This window comes from Oncorhynchus masou, chromosome 18 (assembly GCF_036934945.1).
Source record: "Oncorhynchus masou masou isolate Uvic2021 chromosome 18, UVic_Omas_1.1, whole genome shotgun sequence".
Lineage (NCBI taxonomy): Eukaryota > Metazoa > Chordata > Actinopteri > Salmoniformes > Salmonidae > Oncorhynchus > Oncorhynchus masou.
The window spans coordinates 65,147,338-65,170,601 of NC_088229.1; the positions used below are offsets into that span (position 1 = coordinate 65,147,338).

The following is a 23,264-nucleotide window of genomic DNA, read 5'->3' on the forward strand; positions in this document are numbered from 1 at the left end:
CACCCTACAGTAGATGCGTTACTAGCGGGGAACCAGATGATGAATCTGATAGGTGCGTAACTGAAAAATGAATACATCGGCTGTGTAAATATTAGCCTACCTCTGAAATTTTAACTTGACTGGCTTCTAAAAATAAAAGTCAAGTGTTTTATTTTAGCGGGGAAAGTATTTTGTCACTGAAGAAGAGGCGACATGGGGATAGTGTATTCAGAGGTGAGCTGTCATTTAATAAACACGTTTAATGGGAACGTTTTTTAGTCTGTGTGTAGTTGTTTAGTCTCTGAGAAAGTTTTGTTAGGATGCCTCTCAATTACAGTCCCTCAGCAAAGCAGCATGTGGATTGCTAGGTGTAGCCAGGTAGATGCAATTTCTCGCGGCTGAGTAGCACTACCTGTAGCCCAGGGTTCTCCAACCATGTTCCTGGAGCTCTACCCTCCTGTAGGTTTTCACTCCAACCCCAGTTGTCACTAACCTGACTCATTTTGTAAACCTGCTAATTATTAGAATCGGGTGCGCTAGATTGGGTTTTGAATAAAAACCTACATGATGGTAGCGCTCCAGGAACTAGCCTTTACGATATTTAAAGCACTATTCTGGCAACTTTATCGGTGTCTCGAGTAAAAAGGGTGAAAGAAAATCACAAAAACAGTTAATTTCGTGCAAACCACATTCCAGTGAAAAGCAGATGTCGGGAATCGCAGATGGGTGCAGTCGTTGCGTCATATAGCCGACTAACCTGGTTTACTTAATACATTCACTGCTGAGAAGTAAATAAGTCAAACACTTTTCATAATACCAGAAATACTTTCATCATTTCCTACATTCACTTTTATTGTAAATAAGAATATCTATTTCTAAACACTTCTACATGAATGTTGGATGCTGCCATGATTATGGATAATCCTGAAGGAATTGTGAATAATGATGAGTGAGAAAATTATAGACACACAAATATCATACCCCTTGAAAAATGCTAAGCTATTTTATTAGTGTAGTGGTGCGATGTTAGCATGTTTTGGGGTTATGATGTTTGTGCATCTGTAACTTTCCCACTCATAATTTTTCACAGTTCATTTAGGATTAGCTGTAATCATGTTAGCATCCACATTAATGTAGAAGTATTTAGAAACATATTATATTCTTATTTACAATAAATGTTACTCCAAAATGACAATACATTACAAATGCTTCCAACAAATTTGTAGATTCACAACCTTGATGTAGGCATTGCATGCTATGAATGTGAGACCAAATACTTAAATTTTACTACTTTAATACACATACAAGTGAATTTGTCCCAATACTTTTGCGCCCCTAAAATGGGGGACTATGTACAAAAAGTTCTGTAATTTCTAAACGGTTCACCCGAAATGGATGAAATTACAGTCAAATGGAAGCTGACATGCTGCACTGTAACTTCATAGTCATTGTTTGATTTAAAATCCAAACTTTTGGAGTATAGAGCCATAAGAAGAAAAAATGCTTCACTGTCTCAATAATTACGGGCGCACTGTAATTCACATCACTGTAATTCATATCATAGGCTTAATGGTACTGTAGAGATCCGCCCTGCCCCTATGGGTCCACCGCCCAACAGCGCCCCAACCCAACACACCCCACTCAGCTTTAGGATCTTAGTGAAACATTCATTATTGATTCCAGGTGTGTTAGGCCAAGGCCGGAGTGACAACCAACAGACCCCCATTGCCAGGACTGAGCAGCCCAGCAGGGATTGCCTAAATAGGTATCTCCCATGACGTGGGCATGTTTTCAATACAGACTCCTTTTGTTGCACAGTATTCCATATAAGACATCCAAACTTTATGAAAGTTGCACAGTATACCCTTAATCTGGAAATAAATCAAATCTATTGATACATAACTTGACATTACTGTCAACCATTGTGACATTGTGGGAGGATAACCAAACCTTCGAATTAATGGCAATGCCGCTATAAATGGTAGGTTACACAGTTTCTTCTGATAAGTCTACCGTATCAACATTTCCTAGCAAAGAAAAACAGGGAGAAGGGAGAGTTTGTAGACATGCTGAGATAAAGAACATACTCTTTGCCAGAATTCAGCCAGCCTTCACAACAAATTGAAATATGGCCCCTTTTGTGTTTTACACATCCAGCAGAGGTATTGCATTTCTGAATGCATGATATTCAGTTTCACTGACATATAGTATGTTCTATGGATGGCCTTAAACTGCAGTAATTTATGTCTGAGATTATATGAACATGACTGGGCATTCTATCATATCTGTAGCCATTCATCATTATCCATAGTGTCTCCCAGGTCTTCCTCATATTTTTCTTTTACATGGTTAGTGTCATTAGGAAAAGCCTCTATCAACCCTTGGTACAGTTTGTAAATCAACTTAAGGTTTGTCAGATGGCCTTAAAATAATTTCAATCTTTGAAGCTTCTGGCTTGTCCAGTGTTTGCTGCACAGAGAGAATAAAGTGTTGCATCTGTAAAATACACCTGAGCTCCGTAGACTGGTCTTCCCTGGCTGTCTGACCCTGCTGTCACCATTTAATCGTGCTAAGACATGATGAGCATAGTGTTTTCTACTGAGTGTCTTCCATGACACTGAAGCCTGTAGAGCTGTTAAACACCGTGTCAGTGTGAAAAGTAGGGAATTATGTAGGAAAACTGACAGACCAATTAGGTTATATTTCTATACTGACTGTGATTGAGGATAAAAATAATATATAACGTTAGCCAACTTTTGGCTAGCTCTATGGTACATCAACTGGCGAAAATGAGCCAAGTTAATTTACTATTGTTAAAACGGTACGAAACAAAAGCTACAAAACATTTCCATACACACAACAACTGTTAGATACTGCTACCTGACAGATAGCTAGAGGCTAGAGCTGAACTGGCTGTGGTAGCTAGTTACTAGCTAGCTAGCTTTTTCATTCACTTAAGATATAACTTGAGTTGAGAGGGGATCAAACATTAGCTAATGTTACATGTCAGTTACACCACTAGCTCAGCACTGGGATTTTCTTTTTCTGTTAAGTCAAACAGCAGTTACCTTGCCAGCTACATCAGTTAAATAAAAAGTAGTCATTTTCTGTTCTACTTGCTTTTACAACTCGGATAAAAACACAACACACATAGACAACAGCTGCCTCTGTTCGCACGCTCTGTGGTGTCCACGCGGCCCTAAATCTAGTTGGCTGAAACCACCAAACAGCCTAGCCGACCGCTCTGAGGCATCCGCATGGTCCTAAAGCACACTGATGCCGCTTTTTGTATCACAGTGCAATGATGAAACTGGGGGGGGCAAAAATGCAATTTCACAATTGGTGAGAGTCATGTGAAAGTTGCACCTCTGCGACGGGGTCTCCCACGGATGTATTGTCTTGTTAAAGGGCAGTGTTGGCCATACCTATATAAGCTATGATATTTCACTAGCCATCTGACAGAAACTGGAGGTGACCTGTATTTGACCGTTCTCAGGTGTCATCTGTGTTTTTTAAAGAATGTGACCTAAGAAAGGGCTGGCCGGTTGTCTCACAGTTATAACTGAAGTGAGACAGGAATGACCTGTTTTGCTGCTCATCTTATCTGCCACTGGCTACAGAAGGGTTCCTTCTCAGTACGGCAGTAAGCTCACTTACCGTATCTGATGTTGGCATTGTTTCATTGTTGGTTTGTTTATCCTTCAATAAACCCTTGACCCAGGTGTGAAATCAAGACTAATCAACATGCATTGATTTACCATACGTAGCCTACAAATGCATGTACTGGTTTTTGAAGGTACTTTACATGCTAACATTTGCTTATTTCCGCAGCCCATTTGCCAAGCTGCCTACGATAACGACCTTCAAAAGGTGTACCACATTCTAAAAGAGGATGCCAAGACTTTAAATGTTCAAGATGAGGAATCTGGCGATACACCAATCATAGCTGCCTGCAGACGTGGAAACATCAGAATGGTCAAGTACCTTTTGGACCTGAAGGCAGATGTAGCTATAAGGAACAAGGTAGTGGAAATGCAGTTCTGAGACATTTGGACAGTAGTTGTGTAACTTTTATTTATGCTTGTTTCTATGACTACCAAATACACAAACAGTAGTTATTATTTACTATGTCGTTTATATGTAAATATTAGATAAAAAGGATACTATCAGACCAAGTGTGACCTTTACTTCAATGTTTGTAGGAATCTACAATGGAAATGAGAATGTTCCTCAACTAGGTGATGCAATTGAATAAACAATACAGAAATATGTTAGTGTTATCAAAACTGTGCGTCTGGTGAAATGTGTGGCACTGATCCATGCTCTCTCCCTGTCTGCCTGTAGAAACAGAGGACATGTTTGCACTATGCTGCAAAGAGGACCTTTTCCTTCTTGGATTACCTGATGATCACCATCCTCATGCCAATTCTGTTGATTGGATACCTCATTCTGGTAGGATGTACTTTGAACCGCTGACCTTAGAATACAGTGGGACAAAGTCTTAAGTCTCTCATCAGTCATGGATCCCAGACCAGCCACACCAACTACACTGTAGGAGCAATAGGACAGTGTTGTTGGTCACTGTGGTATAAACCTTCCCCCTTTCAACAGGAAGACAAGCAAAGGAAGAATGTGAAACTAATGAATCTGGTTCTGAGCACTAAAGTGGAGGTTGACGCTGTGGACTATGTGAGTACTGAGATGAAGTATATAGTTGTAATATTAGAATGATGAGCTACTGATCATTGTGTGTGACTTATTTGACCTTTGTGTTCACTGTGTATTTCAGCAGGGAAACACTGGTCTTCACTATGTCTGTCAGAGGAAGAGTCACAGACTCGTTCCACTGTTACTGGAGAAAAAGGCAGACGTTTCTATTAAAAACAAAGTAGGTGTGAGGTCACTTTTGCAAAGTGCATTATGGGAAGCTTATTAATCTATTCTCTAACCTCCTCGACGCCTCTGATAAAGCAAAAGAGGACATTTTACGTTACTACTTCACTAAGCTTTGGTGGTAACAATGTATTATCCTGTCCTTTAGGATGATGAGACCCCACTGGATATAGCAAGGAGACTGCAGTTCAAGAAGATTGTTACAATGCTGAAAAAGCCTGACTGAAAGGGGGGGGGGGGTGCTTGCAGACGATGGAGAATTTTTCACCATGGCAACATCACCTTCTCATCAGGCGTCTTTTGTCTGACGGAGGAAGGCTCTCTGTTCATATGTATACGATCTATGGTTCGTATTCGACACTTTGTCCTCAGCTCTCTAGCAACCATTCATTAAGGTTCATACCAATATAAATGGCCAAGAAATTGTTTTTAGTTTTTAGTCTCGTGGTTGAACCTCCTTGAAATATGACATTAATTGAATTTATACTATGCGTCTCAAAATATTTGTATATTGTATAATATATGTAAATTAGAAACGGATGAGTTCCTGGTTTTGATATTGTACATAGGAGTAAGTGAATTTAAACATTGTTACAGATTAAAGCATTCTATGTGTAGATACTCAGTTTCTTAAGCACTTGTCAATAAATTGAATTGTACAACAGATTTAATACATTTTTATTGAGTAGTTGGATACATTAATTAAAAAGCAGCATACATAAGTGTTCTAACACAACGGAAGTAGAAAATGAATGAACAAACGTCAGTCATTCTTTGGTCGGCACCCTTCCTTACCTAAGATCCAATAAAAATACTTCATCTATGTAACAAAATGACAAGTATCAGTAGAGACAGATAAACCCAAATGGAATGTGTTTGATTAAAAAAGGCACAGCAACATTAACCAACACAACAACACAAAGTCCTAGTGATGACAGTTTGAAAAGTGCAAGTTCTGTAGAGAGGTACTGTATGTTGAACTGGACCCTGGACCTTTCTCACGATAATGTACCAATAACTTAAGCTACATTCATAACCTGCATCTCATGGAGGATTATAACCTGTAATGTTTGTTAATAGTATATTTTCACTGACCTGGGACATTCTTTAATGCCGGCAGGTAGCCTAGTGGTTAGAGAGTTGGGCCAGTCAGCGAAAGGTTGCTGGATCTAATCCCCGAGCTGACAAGGTAAAAATCTGTCGTTCTGCCCCTGAACAAGGCAGTTAACCCACTGTTCCCCAGTAGGCCATCATTGTAAATAAGAATTAGTTCTTAACTGACTTGCCTAGTTAAAAGGTTAAATTATTTTGTTTTAAAGACATCTAAAAATCCATTCAAGTGTTCTGAAAGAGGACGGGGGTCGTAAAATCACAAAATGGAGGATTCCTCACAACACTGAATCCTAACCTCACAGCTTGTTTTCCTCACCATCCCAATTTAGAGGTACATGATTATTGCTCCTTGAGAGCATGGCTTTACTCAAACACACGCGAAGACTCGCTTTTACACATGCTTATAGTCACAAACACAAAGTGCACAAACGTGTGTACTCACTCGCACCCAGGCACTGCAATATGTCTCCCAATATGTTTCAGATACAGTATTAAAATCGCTTCTGCTAGTGTGCTGAGAGCGGAGGTTAAAACTGGCCATATTTCTCCCCGTCAATCCACTGTTCACACCAAGTCCTGCTGACTCATCAGTTTGATTATCTCACTGTACATCTCCTGGGGGGCATCCAGACCCCAGATGAAGTCCAGGTGTTCCCAGTGCTCGATGTGGCGGTGGTACACCAGGTTTGGGACCTGGTTGAGCAGCACGGCAACGTCCTTAGGGTCAGCCAGGGTGTCGTGACCCCCAGACCACAGGGCCGTAGGCACCTTCATATTCTGGATGTTGTACAGCGGGGGGGTCGACTGGAGGGGGGGCAGACAAGAATGGACTAGATGTCAGCTAAAGGCATCGATTGACCAATAGGGAACACTGGATATGGACCAGTAAAGAGGTGGGAGCTTCTGAAAGCATTGGAAAACAACTTCAGTGTGAAGTGGTGTTTGTGTGTGTGTGTTTTGATTGACTAATGAGCTCTGAGCTGGCCTTACCTGGTTATAGTGAGCCATGTTCCCTGCTCTCCCATAGTCATAGGCCATCAGCTTTCCACCATGCACTGCCTGTAAAAAGAATACACATCACAAATACTTGGACTCTAGGTAGCTGAACACGTGGTGGTCCTGGATGTAAAGGTAGAATCTCTTAACCCAGAAGTAAAATCTTACGGAATTTGGTCAGCTGTGTGATCAACTTCTGTGTTCATACATGTTAGAAATTGACAAAATCTCCACCCTCGCAAAAGACACGTGCAAAGCAGTTCAAGCACCACCTTCACCCTATCCTGATACGTCCAAATAACCAGTGACAAAAAAAACTAAAATGTAACCAATGCTGCTCATCATCTCACGGATCCTATTCAGTCGACAAGCAGAATCTGCCCATGGGAGAGTACTATGTGCACCAAGTCCAACAGTAGGTAACCTTCAGTGAGGTTAAAGTTGTCTTTGGTAAATCTGGGATTGACTTTTACTCAAGGTTCTTTCATTTCAACACCACTGAATCTTTGAGTGGGGAAAATGGGCGTGTTTAAGTCAATAAGTCTGCAGCAGGAATGCCTGTGCCGCTCCTTTTCACACAGCGGAACGTCGATGATAGTTGACTTGGGTGTGAAACTGTGTCATAAACAGGGTGAAGTAATAATTTATGGCACAGAAACATTGAGGAATAATTTATCAACGTCTTTGAGATCATCTATTTATGTCCCGAGCGTCTGTTTTTGCTCAGTTGCTTGTGAAATCAGTGTCGGTTTGACATAAATAATAACTCCCCTGCATCAAAAAGTATCTGGGAAATTAAATTTGCAAACATGAAAATAAAAGAGAAAATCTCCTCTGACATATCCCCCTTCATAATGTAACGGTTTCCATGAAAGCCTCTGTTGTAAGCAATGAACAGACGAGCTGTGCATCCTGAATGGGGGAGGACTAGGGTTGTGAAGGGAAGGTACAGCGCCTTTGGAAAGTATTCAGACCCCTTCCCCTTTTCCACATTTTGTTACGTTACAGCCTTATTCTAAAATGAATTCAATTATTTTTTCCCTCAATGTACACTCAATACCCCATCATGACAAAGCGAAAACATGTTTTTAGAAATGTTTGCAAATAAAAAATACCTTATTTACTTAAGTATTCAGACCCTTTGCTATTAGGCTTGAAATTGAGCTCAGTTGCATCTTATTTCCATTGATCATCCTTGATGTTTCTACAACTTGATTGGAGTCCACCTGTGATAAATTCAATTGACTGGACATGATTTGGAAAGGCACACACCTGTGCTACCGAGTGGCGCAGCGGTCTAAGGCACTGCATCTCAGTGCTAGAGGCGTGATTCCAGGCTGTATCACAACCGGCCATGATTGGGAGTACCATAGGGCGGCGCACAATTGGCCCAGCGTCGTCTGGGTTAGGGTGTGGCCGGGGTAGGCCGTCATTGTGAATAAGAATTTGTTCTCAACGGACTTAAATAAAGGTTAAATAAAATCAATAAAAAGTCTATATAAGGTCCCACAGTTGACAGTGCATGTCAGAGCAAAAACCAAGCCATGAGGTCGAAGGAATTGTCCATAGAGCTCTGAGACAGGATTGTGTCGAGGCACAGATCTTGGGAAGGGTACCGAAACATTTCTGTAGCATTGAAGGTACCCAAGAACACAGTGGCCGCATCATTCTTAAATGGAAGAAGTTTGGAACCACCAAGACTCTTCCTAGAGCTGGCCGCCTGGCCAAACTGAGCAATAGGGGGAAAGGGCCTTGGAAAGGGAGGTGACCAAGAACCCGATGGTCACTCTGATAGATCTCCAAAGTTCCTCTGTGGAGATGGGAGAACCTTCCAGAAGGACAACCATCTCTGCAGCATTCCACCAATCAGGACTTTATGATAGAGTGGCCAGATGGAAGCCACTCCTCTGTAAAAGGCACATGACAGGCTGCTTTAAGTTTGCCAAAAGGCACCTAAAGACTCTAGGACCATGAGAAACAAGATTCTCTGGTCTGATGAAACAAAAACTAAACTCTTTGGCCTGAATGCCACGCCTGGAAGGAAAACCTGGCACCATCCCTACGGTGATACATGGTGGTGGCAGCATCATGCTGTGGGGATGTTTTTCAGCAGCAGGGATTGGGAGACTAGTCAGGATTGAGGGAACGATGAATGGAGCAAAGTACAGTGATCCTTGATGAAAACCTGCTCCAGAGCGCTCAGGACCTCAGACTGGGGTGAAGGTTCACCTTCCAACAGGACAACAATGCTAAGCACACAGCCAAGACCACTCAGGAGTGGCTTAGGGATAAGTCTCTGAATGTCCTTGAGTGACTCAGCCAGAGCCCGGACTTGAACCCAATCAAACATCTCTGGAGAGACCTGAAAATAGCTGTGCAGCGACGCTCCCCATTCAACCTGGCAGAGCTTGAGAGGATCTGCAGAGAAGAATGGGAGAAACTCCCCAAATACAGGTGTGCCAAGCTTGTAGCGTCATACCCATACCCAAGGTGGTAATCGCTGCCAAAGGTGCTTCAACAAAATACTGAGAAAAGGGTCTGAATACTTATGTAAATGTAATCCTTTTTTTCTTCTTCTATGAATTAGCAAAAAAATAAAATCCTGTTCTTGCTTTGTCATTATGGGGTATTGTGTGTCGTTTGATGATGGAAAAAAAACAATTTATTCAATTTTAGAGTAAGTCTGTAACACAAAAAAATGGGGGAAAAGTCAAGGGTTCTAAATACTTTCCAAATGCACTGTATGTAACTGGAAACCTGTAAACAACCAGAATTTTTGTAACTTTCAAGGTATTTTTGGGTACTTCCGATTATCACAGATGTCTGTAATTATCTCAGGCCTTATCACATGTACAATATATCAAATAATCAAATAAGATGATTTTAAAATGAAAAAGAATGACAAAGTGGAACATTTCTATATAATTGTATTTATTTTACTATGTCAATATGTCTTTGTTGTAAATGTTTTGGAGCCAAACTGTAGTTTGAATATTTGCATAGTTAATCAAAAATAATGCCATTGTTGATAAGATGCTTTTTAAAAAATGATTTAGGCTATTTTCTCTGGAACCACAGTCTATCCACTAGAAACTCATGGACAATATGGACACATATATATGAAAACGAGTATATATGAAAATGAAGACTATATATAAAATGTAAAAAATAAGTTATTCAAATATAAATTACCAAAGATACCATAGATTCAAGTAACTTTGGTAAATGACCTGTAGCCAAGCAGCCCTAGTGTGGACGGAGTGGAGGCTTGGGGGTTGGAGGGGAGAGGATGGGGGGGAATAGAGGGATTGGTAAGGGAGGATATGAGATGTGTAAAAAGGAAAGGAACATCAAAGGCATCCAGACAGGGGGATCAGAGCAGGGTGTTGTGAGTAAAGTCTGCCCGGGAGACTCAGTCAGTCGGGGAGTACATCTGACTGCAGATGTGAACTTAATCCAAAGCTGTGTCTGCTCTGATCCCTCTGGTCTTTGACTGGACGTCTTACTTCCCCGGCTAGGGCTCCGGAAATGGAGGCTCGTACAGTATTGGAGCTATTAGAACAGCGTGGTTTAAGAAGAGCAAACTCATTCTCGATTCAGACTGTGCTGCCTGCACTCCAGCCTTCCTGGATATATAGGTTGCATCTAGGGTAGGCGACATGACAGTTTTAACAAACAGGGGCTGGGGCGGGATGTATAGGTTCGAAGAAGTGAGGTGAATCATATTGGATCCAGGGTGTTTTGATAGGCTCTCATCAGGTATGTTCTTACCTGAGACCAGTGAATCATGTTCTGCACTGAGGTCCCTGCTGGGCAGTGGGAGGTGTACACAGGTGTGCGAGTCTGGACAAAAACAAATAAATATAGAAATCAACATCTTCCCCATCTTCATTCATACCTATAGAATTTGCTTGAGGAATGTAGATTTAAGGAAGTCTACAACAGTAATACTGTACAATAATAAAACAATTAAAAAGCGATAACCAAAATGTGAGAGCTGTGGAGACGCACCATGTTGAGGTTCAGCTCATCGAAGCCACAGAGGATGAAGAAGAGGTTTCCACACAGCTCACTAAGAGGTTTCTTACTGCAGACGTTGGTGGCGAACCACTTAATGAGAGCACTTTGAGGCATGAAGTCCTTCTTCCCAAACACATCCTAGCATACAGAAACCAAACAATGGATTAGCATTAGTCAGTATTCAAATAATCAAAGATTCTGACCGATTGTTCAAATAAATAAAAACTTCCGCCAAAGTTCGGTAAGCAACAAGGTTAGATGTATTGTATGAATAAATTGTGACATAATACAGTGTAAGAAAATGTTATTTTATACTCACCCAAATGAGGAAATCGGGGAAGATGGAGAGCTTGCTCATGGGGCTGGCAGTGAAAGCCACAGTGGCCACTGGAGCCAGGCCGAAGAACATCTTGATTTTGCTTGCCAGCTCAGGCATGGAAGAGAATGCAACAAAGGCTACGGGGACAGAGACAAGCAATCAGAAAAACATTTAATGGTTTAAAACGGTAAACCATAGTGTAGAATAGATAGCAGTGCCAAACTACAGGTGAAAAATATTCTGCTTCATGTAATATGACACATAACCAACGATCAAGCCATCTCACCAATAGTGGTTCCCTGAGAGTGGCCGATATAGTAGATCTGCTCCTGGCCTGTGGTCTTCAGAATGTGGTTGACCACTGCTGGCAGGTCCTTCTTTGCCATCTCATCATAACTGAAGAAAAAGAACAAAAGAAACTCAGTAAATGCCATAACAAGACGATTTAAATAGACATTTCATATAATATCAAATATCATGTGTTTCTACTAGAACCTCTTGTGATTCTGTTGGTGAGCACAGGGGATATACACTCATATGGTCAGTTTATTAGGTCTCGTACCGGGTCGGACCTAACTTTGCCTCCAGAATAGCCTGAATGCTTCGGGGCGTGGAAATGTTGTTCAATTGGTTTCGAGGGACCAAACGTGTGCCGGGAAAACATTCCCTAAACCATCACACCACCGCCACCATCCTGTACTGTTGACACCAGGCAGGATGGGGTCATGGACTTGTGCTGCTTACACCAAATTCTGAATCTGCCATCAGCATGACGCAACAGGAAGCAGGAGTTGTCAGATCAGGCAATGTTTTTCCACTCCTCAATTGACCAGTGTTGGTGATCTGTTGGAGCCACTTCTTCTTGTTTTCAGCTGATAGGAGTGGAACTCGGTGTGGTTGTGGGCTGCAATAGCCCATCTGTGACAAGGACAGACAAGTTGTGCGTTCCGAGATGCCGTTCTGCGCACTGCTGTTGTACTGCCCCACAGCCTCGTGACTCTCTGTAGGAGCTAACCATTTTCGTGTACCTAACTGGTACACTGGCCACTGAGTGTATATCCAGGCCTAGGTGCATAGCCATGACGTGAAGCGCAAGCAAGGATCAGTATAAGTGGAATGAATCTTTGAAGCTACCTGAACTGCCAGAAGTCATTGTGGTCAGGGCTGAGTGTGAGGTGTCTCCTGGACCAGGTGTTTCCCCTGCTGTTGCCGATCCAGACGTCGTAGCCAGCGTCGGCTAGCAGGTAAGCCAGGCTGGTGTTGGGCAGGTTGGTCACCCAGTTACTCCCCGCAGCCAGGAGACCATGCTGGAGGAACACTGCAGGCTTGGGATCTAGGAGGAGAAATTAACTTAATTGAGCATAATGCTATAGGGTGAATATTGTAGCAAAGTAAAGCAAGTATCATAGGCATAATAGGCATAATAGGCATAACATAGTGGTTATGTAATATTTATCCATTCTTCTCCAACATGGCTGAAGAATCCATTCACATTCCAACATGACCAAAAATACATCAACTGAAAGTGGATTTAACTGACTAGGGTAGCCTAGTGGTTAGAGCTTTAGGCTTGTAACCGGAAGGTTGCAAGTTCAAATCCCCGAGCTGACAAGGTACAAATCTGTCGTTCTGCCCCTGAACAGGCAGTTAACCCACTGTTCCTAGGCCGTCATTGAAAATAAGAATTTGTTCTTAACTGACTTTCCTAGTTAAATAAAGGTAAAATTAAAATAAAAAAATAAATAAAAACTGGTCAATTCATAATTCAAGTGTTGTGTTGACTGTCACCACCAGAGGGCGTGTCTGTCCAAGCTACGGTACATCCCAGCTGCAGGGCAGCCTTTCTCCTTGTGGCTCAACACTCTCCCAGTTCATTTTTGGGAGCTTTAAAAATCCCAGAAATCTGTCAGAAACAGGATCTGTGGCACAAACAGACCATTAGATGATAGGATTGGGTACTATCCCTCTATTGCACTGTCGGAGCATTTGACTGCACCTGCTAGAACACTTGCAAATCTGTGTATTTGATCAATGAACTTTGATATAGGGAATGGACCCCTAGCCTACCCTGTTGCCGAGACTGCCTTTACTTGAATTTCCAGCACGCTGCAGGATAATTTTTTAGATTTAACATAACTCCCAGGTGATCACAAGAGGCACACATAATGCTTTGTAGTGGGTGCTGATGGGAAGTCCTGACTGTTGTCTTACAGTGAAATGGGTGTGTGTGTGTTTATTAAGTATCTATGTTTTATTTTAGTATTAAAACACTGTCATTCACTGTTACAATAGCTAAGGAGTTAAAGGGACAAAGAGGGATTTTGTTTTAACAATAGTCTAATGTATAGTCAAAGACATAAACACTGTGTTATCTGTTCAAATGTTATACATTATGAATGATATGTCTCAACCACTTCGCAACAATGTAGCTGTGTGCAAGAAGACCAAATCTACAGTATCTCTCCTAGATTGAACATCAAAGATTTCCAACATTAGCTCTTCTAACTAGCACGGTTTTCAGAACAAAACCCCATCTGGGGGCTGAAATAATTCCAGCTCTGCTGTGTTCCTTTGGAGTGATCCAGACGCTCTCCCGTGTGAGCAAGGGAAGTGGGACAACAGGAAATGAGATGCATCTCCAGCCTATCACAGAGCCCTGCTGCCTCCCTGACTGGATGTGCTGCTGCTGCCACATTCTACAGAGCAGGGAGCGAGAAGCATCAAGAGATACGAACAACATGATGGCTCCTTACTTATTTAGAGGATATCAGAATGTATTATTGAGATTTTTAACTCCCCAGACTAGCTCAACCCTGGCATATCACATCGTATTGGGGGGCATCTTTCAAGTGGAACCCCTGGCTAGTTTAGGAAGCATTTCTAATGACAAACCAATGTCAATATTAACACTAAACTGAATTTGCATTTTAAATCATTGGAGAGGGTCAACTGAAGTAGTTCATTTACTAATTCATGTTTTGGAAAGTAATCCAATGGAGTGAAAACAAGACCGGAGCCAAGGCCAGTGTTTAATACTCAAGGCACTTAAATTCACCTACAGAGAGATCTGTGTCGAGAACATGAGTTCTTGTTCAGAATGATATGAGACACTGTGTTCAGGAAAAAAGCATAGTTTATAGCATCTGAATTTGTTTTGCACTCGAATGGTCTCCCCCCAATGAGATTAGTGTGAGGTTTAGCAATCACTTTGCTTATTAATGAAATACAGCGACAACACAGGCAAGAGAAAATGAATACTGATTCGTAGGAACCGGAGAGCGAGTGTAGCTCCGTCTGACAGAAGCGCTGGATCACGGTATTTTCGCCTAAACTTGTAAGACAACAACTGCTCTTAAGAAGAAATCTAAAACGTTTAATACCATTATGCATTCCTAACACACTAAAATATAATAATTTCTTCCTTATTACTGTAACTATTACTTTTCCCATCACATATTGAAAATACACTGTAAATACATTAGAACAACAGCCTAATAAATGAGATGGTTGAAAATGATCCGAGCTACATTTGAAACAGCTCATGCTAGGGACGGATTATGAGGAATACCAAACAAGTAAAAATGCCACAGATATTCAATTCAATCATAGTCTGGCCTCAAAATGATTGAAGCATAGAGGTGAACTATTTGCAGCTCGACAGCCTCACTGGATACATGTGATATTATAGCTTGTGATGACAGGACAAGCCTCCTTCTGACAACAAAAGGTCAGGCGTAGGCTGGGCGGTGCAATCGCAAAATATAGTCCTCCTCCGCTCTTGTCAAGAGTGACTAATGCTGAAGACCACTTCAATTTTGGATCTTGACTCAGTACTAAATGTTTGACAATGTGGGAATATCAGCACTTCAGATGTTAGTGACGGTGTTTGTGTGTGTGTGTTGGTCTTTGATATGTGGATCTGACGACAGGGCTAGAGGCCCTGGCTTTCCGAAGTGCACGTCCATGCAGACCTCTACTCCGTGTTGAAAAGAATTAAGGCCGCCGACCATATGAATTAACCCCATGCTATGGCCATGAACCTTTTGATGCCCACCGTCACCGTTCTTCAGACCGCGCGGGATCCGGTTGACACTCAGGATGTAGCCGTCCTCTGTGACGACGTCGTGCTCCTCTGTCGGGTAGCCCCAGTGCCTGATGATCTCACTCTGTGTGGGAGAGAGAGAGAAAGAAGACAAAAACAAACAAACAGTCAAATATTTTGGGAATTCTGACAGAAAGGGTTTCTATGGTAACACTTTATTTTACAGCCCTATTACCATACTTTACTCACTGTGAAATTACAGTAAAATTCAAGCAGACAACATTATTTCCGCTGCCTCTTCTAGTCAGCATGTCACAAAAAAAATCCATTCTTCCCCTGTTGCATTCCCTCCCACACGCCCATTCCCAGATATTATATACGCTAATCTGGACCTTCAAAAGAAAGTGTGTGAGCCTGTTGGTTCCGGCCAGGCCTGCCATGCAATCTAGCCATGCATAATTAATACCCACCACCATTTCCTGCCTCCCTCTATGCTGCAAGTCTACACATTCTACTGACTGTGGGACTGTGATAAAACTTCTGCTGGCTCAACACACACTGAGGAGGTATCAGAGGCCCAGGGGAGAATCGGTGTTCTGCTCGGTCTCATTTGGGTCTGGTTTTACATAGGGAAATGGGAGTATTGAAAATAATTTCATGTCACATGACCTGCGTGTGGGAAGGAGAGGTATTGAGAGGGTATGTGCTTTCAGGCCTACAATGGGAGAAACAAACATTAGCATGCGAGAACCATTACTACTGGGAATTGTTTTAGGATTATATCACTGAGACGGTGTAGTTTCCAATGACAAATACTGTATACTAACTAGACACTAGATTCAGGATCATGATATTGTGTTACTGTGCTCATCAAAGATTTAAGGATAACCACTGACATGCACCAGGCCCAAATCCACACGTTTATTTTACCAGTGGCACACCTTATATATGAATAAACATACATTGTATATTTTCTGACAAATTGTGGTGAATGCATTTGATTGTTTACCATGTCAAATATTTCAACTACTGTATGCCTGTATGTGCTCCTGGAGCACAAATGATACTGATATCACTAAGCACACAGAATCACCATTTGTCCCTTAAAATCCATTCTTGGAAAGTGAATGAATGCCTATCAAAACTCTTTTAGCTTACAACAAACAACCCAAGATCAGTTCAAGGGTTATTACACAATTATTATTATTATTATTATTATATGAAATTATAATAATTATTATCATTATAATATAGAAATACTGGAGCAAGAGGATACAGACAAGTACATTTTACTGCAATTGACACATTTTTATATAGCTTTTTCTGTTTTATTAGGACAGATCTTAGACTGAAGGTTTTTAGGTATATCATATGGCTATGATATTGTCCTATCTAGAGATACATCTATGCTGAAGTTCAACACACGACAGAGGGACTTCCCATGACATTTTGTCAGTCGGTAACTCCCATGCAAATAACTGCCGGTCCCACAGTAATAGGCAGTTAATTAACGTAAACACGTTCAGCAACTCCAAGGCTTTTATGAAACTTAGTTGCGATACAAACTTTAGGCTAAATGTTTTCATTTCTAATACATTCCAAGGCTGCATGATACCACATCATTGATGCGGCTCTAATGATGATTTGAAAAAAAAAAAAGATTGCGTGAAAGGCATGTGCTCTGCTCAGATTGTTTACACAGGCTGCATGCACACATTCCCTCATTCACAATTTGTCAAGCACATTATAATAATCTCACCCATCAGACTATTCTCAATTTAATATAGTCTCTAAATAGAGCCTACTAATATAAGTGTGGAATTATATCTGGACCCCTACAAATCAGCCAAGCTAGACAATCTGGACCCTCTCTTTCTAAAATGATCCGCCAAAATTGTTGCAACCCCTATTACTAGCCTGTTCAACCTCTCTTTCGTATCGTCTGAGATCCCCAAAGATTGGTAAGCTGCCGCTGTCATCCCCCTCTTCAAAGGGGGAGACACTCTAGACCCAAATTGCTACAGACCTATATCTATCCTACCCTGCCTTTCTAAGGTCTTCGAAAGCCAAGTTAACAAACAGATCACCGACCATTTCGAATCCCACCGTACCTTCTCCACTATACAATCTGGTTTCCGAGCTGGTCATGGGTGCACCTCAGCCACGCTCAAGGTCCTAAACGATATCATAACCGCCATCGATAAGAGACAATACTGTGCAGCTGTATTCATCAACCTTGCCAGGGCTTTCGACTCTGTCAATCACCACATTATTATCGGCAGACTCAACAGCCTTGGTTTCTCAAATGACTGCCTCGCCTGGTTCACCAACTACTTCCCAGACAGAGTTCAGTATGTCAAATCGGAGGGCCTGTTGTCTGGACCTCTTGCAGTCTCTATGGGGGTGCCACAGGGTTAAATTCTCGGGCCAACTCTTTTCTCTGTATACATCAATGATGTCGCTCTTGCTGCTGGTGATTCTCTGATCCACCTCTACGCAGACGACACCATTTTGTATACTTCTGGCCCTTCTTTGGACACTGTTAACAAACCTCCAGATAAGCTTCAATGCCATTCAACTCTCTTTGTGGCCTCCAACTGCTCTTAAATACAAGTAAAACGAAATGCATGCTCTTCAACCGATCGCTGCCCACACCTGCCCGCCCGTCCAGCATCACTACTCTGGACGGTTCTGACTTAGAATATGTGGACAAATACCTAGGTGTCTGGTTAGGCTGTAAACTCTCCTTCCAGACTCACATTAAGCATCTACAATCCAAAATTAAATCTAGAATCTGCTACCTATTTCGCAACAAAGCATCCTTCACTCATGCTGCCAAACATACTCTCGTAAAACTGACTATCCTACCAATCCTTGACTTCAGTGATGTCATTTGCAAAATAGCCTCCAATACTCAGCAAATTGGAAGCAGTCTATCACACTGTCATCTGTTTCGTCACCAAAGCCCCATATAAATACCCACCACTGCAACCTGTATGCTCTCGTTGGCTGGCCCTCGCTTCATATTAGTCACCAAACCCACTGGCTCCAGGTCATCTATATGTCTTTGCTAGGTAAAGCCCCGCCTTATCTCAGCTCACTGGTCACCATAGCATCACCCACCCGTAGCACGCAGCAGGTATATTTCACTGGTCACCCCCAAAGCCAATTCCTCTTTTGGCCGCCTTTCCTTCCAGTTCTCTGCTGCCAATGACTGGAACGAACTGCAAAAATCACTGAAGCTGGAGACTCATATCTCCCTCACTAACTTTAAGCACCAGCTGTCAGAGCAGCTCACAGATCACTGCACTTGTACATAGCTCATCTGTAAATAGCCCACCCAACTACCTCATTCCCCAAACTGTTATTTTATTTTGCTCCTTTGCACCCCAGTACCGCTACTTGCACACTCATATTCTGCACATCTATCACTCCAGGGTTTAATAGCTATACTGTAATTATCTCGCCACTATGGCCTATTTGTTGCTTTACCTCCCTTATCCTACCTCATTTCCACACACTGTATATAGACTTTTTCTATTGTATTATTGACTGCATGTTTGTTTATTTCATGTGTAACTCTGTGTTGTTTGTGTCGCACTGCTTTGCTTTATCTTGGCCAGGTCGCAGTTGTAAATGAGAACTTGTTCTCAACTAGCCAACCTGGTTAAATAAAAGGTGAAATAAAAAAATAAAAAACATGTAATCCGTAGCTTGCACTCAAATAAGCGAATGGAGGAAGTGCTTCCAGGGGTTATGTTTTAAATATGCCACTCTAAAAAATGATGGGTTAAAAACAACCAAATTTGGGTTATATGGTAACCTAGCGCCGGATAAATAGTGAACAGAACACATGTTGGGTTATTTTGACCCAGTCAGTTGGGTTGCGTGAATATCCCAACATGTTGGGTGGTTGTGATTACCCAAACATGGGTTAATTTAACCATCAATTGGATATTTTGTACTCTCATGCTTGTTAGGAGTGTGGCTTTAAGGCAGATCTAATTGGCCACCCGTGAGCATAAATGTCATTCCTGTTCATCATGTTAAATGAACATACTGAACATTTTAATTTACTGCATTTTACACATTCTTCTATAACATGAAGATTATTTCTTATAATAAGGTATAACACCTTATTGTATCCAACAATGGGATTCAAATGGTATTTTAGGGAATTTACACTCTGCTGTAAGCCTCATTGAAGCTACAACAATGTAAATGTTCAACCTCAACATGTGATAACTACAGATGGGTTAGCTGACAATTTCATGACAACAATGTGCGCGCTTCCATGGGGAGTGTTGTTGTGATTCTGGATGGCCAGATTGCTAGCAAGAATGGCAAGAAACTGCCATTTGGGGAATCGTAAGGGGCTCATTTCAGCTCGATTGATACCATGTCTTGCTTTGAGGTGTTTTGACTGATTTCATGTAAATGCTAATATGGCTAAAATTCACTAGCTAGCTTACCAACAACTGTAACAATGTATTTGAGAGACAAGTTCTCATTGTGCAAATGTATTTATGTTTTCAATAAACATTGGAGACGAAATGTAGCTTTCATGTTGTCAACAATCTATGCCACCCATGTCTGTTTTTCCCCATAGTTGCACACGCCTTGGTTTCTTAGCTAAACACCCAACCAGTCTACAAAACAGATGAACAGGAATGGCATTTACTCCCATGAGTGGCTAAAATGAACTATCTGAAAGCCACGCCCCTACTAAACACCTCTAGTCTTCTGATCCGCTGGGTCATAGCTCAATAACCCAGCATCAATAACCCAGCAGTTTATAAAGAAAACAACCGAACTAAGTGACCAAAGGCCTGTAATCCAGCAGTATTTTAGTGCAGGTAGGCTACACCAGTTGTAAAGTGAATTTATGTGCCTAATTTTAAGAATTGAGCAATAAATAGGCTATAGCAGCATGAGAAAGCTGGGATCCTCTATTAAATATTGCCCAGTCAAAATTCTGTTTTCACACACATTTGTGTAATGACTGAGTTTACAAGAACACATTTCACTTGGCTCTGTAAGCTTTGGGCTCTCCAACCCTGTTCCAGGGGTTCTAGCCCTATGGGCATAACTGTAGTTGTGATACAAATCTTATCAAAACATATAGGCCAATGGGCTAGGCTACATGATGCATGCCGCTATGATTCGAAAAAGTCAGGGGGGGAAAAAGTTGCTGTTTCTTGCCTTAGACTGCACACACTGGGCATCATTCACATGATAATATTCTCACCCCACAGACTATTCTCAATTTAATCTTGTCTTAACATATCATAATATATTTGTGAAATTAGTTTTGAATGGGCGATTATCATGCATCTGTCGAAACAGAAAAAAATATAAATAATAATGAACAAGTCATCCATAGGTACTTGAATAGAGAAAGGAGGCCGCTTTTTCTGCGGTTCACTTACATGCCAGCCAGGTAGGCTACTCCAGCTGCAAAGCGAAAAAATGTGCTTAATATTAGGAAAGTTGAGGAATAAATATAGTAGGCCTAGCCTAAGAACGCTGATGGGATCCTCTACTTTTTAATAGAAGCCATCAAAACTCTGTTGTTTTCTCAAACAATTGCATAGCCTATAGAAATGCAACATGGGCTTATACGAACACTTATTTCATTCCATGCATCAACCAGCTGTGAGGAGCTGGCTCTCACTCTGCAACAGGTGAGCCTATTCTATTCAAACTCTGAATGCCAGGGCTCTCAAGAAGTGTTTGGTTCGATTTTCAATGGCATTTGCATTGATGTCAGAGTGATTAGATGGACATTACCAACTGGGTTGTTCGAGCCCTGACAGCTGATTGCCTGACAGCCACAGTATATCAGACCGTATATCAAGGGTTTGACGAAACATTTATTTTTACTGCTCTAATTACGTTGGTAACCAGTTTATAATAGCAATAAGGCACCTCGGGTTTGTGGTATATGGCCAATATACCACGGCTAAGGGCTGTGTCAAGGCACGACGCCATATACCACACCCCCTCATGCCTTATTGCTTAAATAGAGCGCTCAGTACCAGATCATTAGAAACTGGCCGTTAGCAAGTCTGGTGGGCTACTAAAGACCATCAGAGTGCAGTTTTGGAGAAACCTAGTTACTCATTTGACTGCGGTAATGACTACTGATTGCCGTAAAAACAGTCATGGCAGCAGCCCCACTATCACATGTTATGACATTCCTTGAAATAACTCATGGGATATATGGGGTACAAAGGGCAGAATGTGGGCTAAAACAGTACTCCCCACATGAGGTAACCACCATCACTATTTGTTTGTGTGGCCCAGAAGATTGCCTAGTTCTATGAATTGTTAATGAGCTCTATGAACCAAGAAGTCCGGTAGTGTTTTTGAAGTTTGGATAAATACAATTTGTCAGTATCTGGACACTTTGTTTACAAGAACACAGCTTCTGTTATTGATTTGATCTAACTCACAATGTTCATGTTGACCTCTGGGTCCAGTCTTTTACTGTCTTTCAGCGAGGATCTCTGACACTGGACCGCTCCAGTGTTCAGGAAAGCCACTAAAAGTAGAACCCACACCATGTTCACTCTGAAAAACATAATACATGTGTTATAAACCTCTAAAAAATGAAAAATACATTTTCTAACCACATTATGTCAAGACCTATACAGCAGCACACACCTGGAAATATAAATATGGTCAAAGGGCACGTAATACATTAAACGTATCATTGCAATCCTAATCTCTCATCGACCATAATAATAACACAAGATTTTAGTTCTGGGTTAAGCGAGATTATTGCAATCCAAATGTTGCTACTCAATCCCAGATCTTGCTACTCTTTGGATTTCACAGATGCTAGTCAGCTGCCTTTACTTCTCTTCGCTATGAGATATGGCTTGATAGTGTTTTTGCATTTGATACAAGTTCAAAGTTAGCCATATGTTTGTGTAATATCAAAGGATTTGGGGATTGTGGCAAGAATTATCACTAAATAGATCAATGCTATAAATACTGCTATTGAGTGGGTTCAGATTTTGACATTAAGCTACTTGGTGCGGCAGGTAGCCTAGTGGTTTAGAGTGTTGGACTCGTAACTGAAAGGTTGCAAGATCAAATCCCCGAACTGACAAGGTAAAAATCTGTTGTTCCGCCCCTGAACAAGGCTGTTCCTAGACAGTTATTGAAAATAATGATTTGTTCTTAACAGACTTGCCTAGTTAAATAATGGTAAAATAATAAATAAAAATGATTGAGTCTCATAGCCGATTCGTTAGAGAACAACAAATTGGATTATAAGGTTGCCTTTGCAGTCAATAGAGCAAAACACATTTTAATGAGTTGTTGAGAAGAGTTTAAGATACGTTTGATATAACACCAAGATTTTCATGAGTAAGTGAAAGTTTAAATCTCTCGCCTTTACAAAGGAAAATGGTTAATTAGACCTAACCTACAACATGCGTTGACTACAGGCTGTTATGCTACAAGCTACATGCTTCCGGATCGCTCCGGCCAAACTAGCGTTTATTCTTCATGATGAATGTATGGAGCGATTATAAAGCAGCGGAATGAAATTCAGGACGAGTAGTCAGACAAAGGCTTCATTCAGTAGGCTATTGTTGACATTCATTCCACACTGACACTGACAACTTCTAAACTATTGCCACATATCACGTTGGTGATATATGGAAAACGCAAACATTTTTATCAGCTATCAAATAGCCTATATCCCCAAAAATATAATTTACGATAGCTACAATGTGTCCAAACACTTACCCGGACAACTTCTGTGTAGAATTAGAATACTGTATTATTCTTGGTTGGCCGACGAAAGAGGAATAAGTCATAAGAGCAGCAGCGTGATAAAACGTCAGAGGCACCAGTGGGATGTAATCATTACTCAAGTTACAAAACGTT

The 23,264-nt window shown here is 41.3% G+C and overlaps 2 protein-coding genes across 3 annotated transcripts; one reads left to right on the forward strand and one right to left on the reverse strand.

Annotated features, from left to right (window-relative positions):
* The first annotated feature begins 14 nt into the window (after positions 1–14).
* On the forward strand, positions 15–5,536 carry ankrd22 (ankyrin repeat domain 22). Of its 2 annotated transcripts, none has more exons than XM_064924248.1 (6): positions 15–213; positions 3,811–4,002; positions 4,324–4,431; positions 4,591–4,668; positions 4,769–4,867; positions 5,021–5,536. In XM_064924248.1, exons 1-6 carry the CDS (start codon positions 193–195, stop codon positions 5,096–5,098), a joined length of 576 nt encoding a protein of 191 aa, XP_064780320.1. In that variant the 5' UTR covers positions 15–192; the 3' UTR covers positions 5,099–5,536. The 2 variants fall into 2 exon arrangements, with proteins under 2 accessions (XP_064780320.1, XP_064780321.1); XM_064924249.1 differs by having other exon boundaries at positions 4,772–4,867.
* lipf (lipase, gastric) lies at positions 5,533–23,246 on the reverse strand. Its single transcript, XM_064924247.1, has 10 exons — positions 23,124–23,246; positions 21,818–21,935; positions 15,375–15,486; positions 12,455–12,653; positions 11,607–11,716; positions 11,321–11,457; positions 10,993–11,139; positions 10,753–10,824; positions 6,976–7,044; positions 5,533–6,789 (listed from the first exon to the last, which is right to left on the reverse strand). Exons 1-10 carry the CDS (start codon positions 23,192–23,194, stop codon positions 6,550–6,552), a joined length of 1,275 nt encoding a protein of 424 aa, XP_064780319.1. The 5' UTR covers positions 23,195–23,246; the 3' UTR covers positions 5,533–6,549.
* Positions 23,247–23,264: the final 18 nt, after the last annotated feature.

Bases quoted from the DNA above. Each gene is read 5' to 3' on its own strand.
- ankrd22 (XM_064924248.1), top strand. From the start codon at position 193: ATGGGGATAGTGTATTCAGAG. The intron at 214-3,810 runs GTGAGCTGTCAT...TTATTTCCGCAG, and splicing joins TGGGGATAGTGTATTCAGAG to CCCATTTGCCAAGCTGCCTA. The intron at 4,669-4,768 runs GTGAGTACTGAG...TGTGTATTTCAG, and splicing joins AGGTTGACGCTGTGGACTAT to CAGGGAAACACTGGTCTTCA.
- lipf (XM_064924247.1), bottom strand. From the start codon at position 23,194: ATGACTTATTCCTCTTTCGTCGGCCAACCAAGAATAATACAGTATTCT. The intron at 11,717-12,454 runs GTAGCTTCAAAG...CTTTTTCTTCAG, and splicing joins AATGACTTCTGGCAGTTCAG to TTATGATGAGATGGCAAAGA. The intron at 11,140-11,320 runs GTGAGTATAAAA...TCTGTATGCTAG, and splicing joins TCCCCGATTTCCTCATTTGG to GATGTGTTTGGGAAGAAGGA.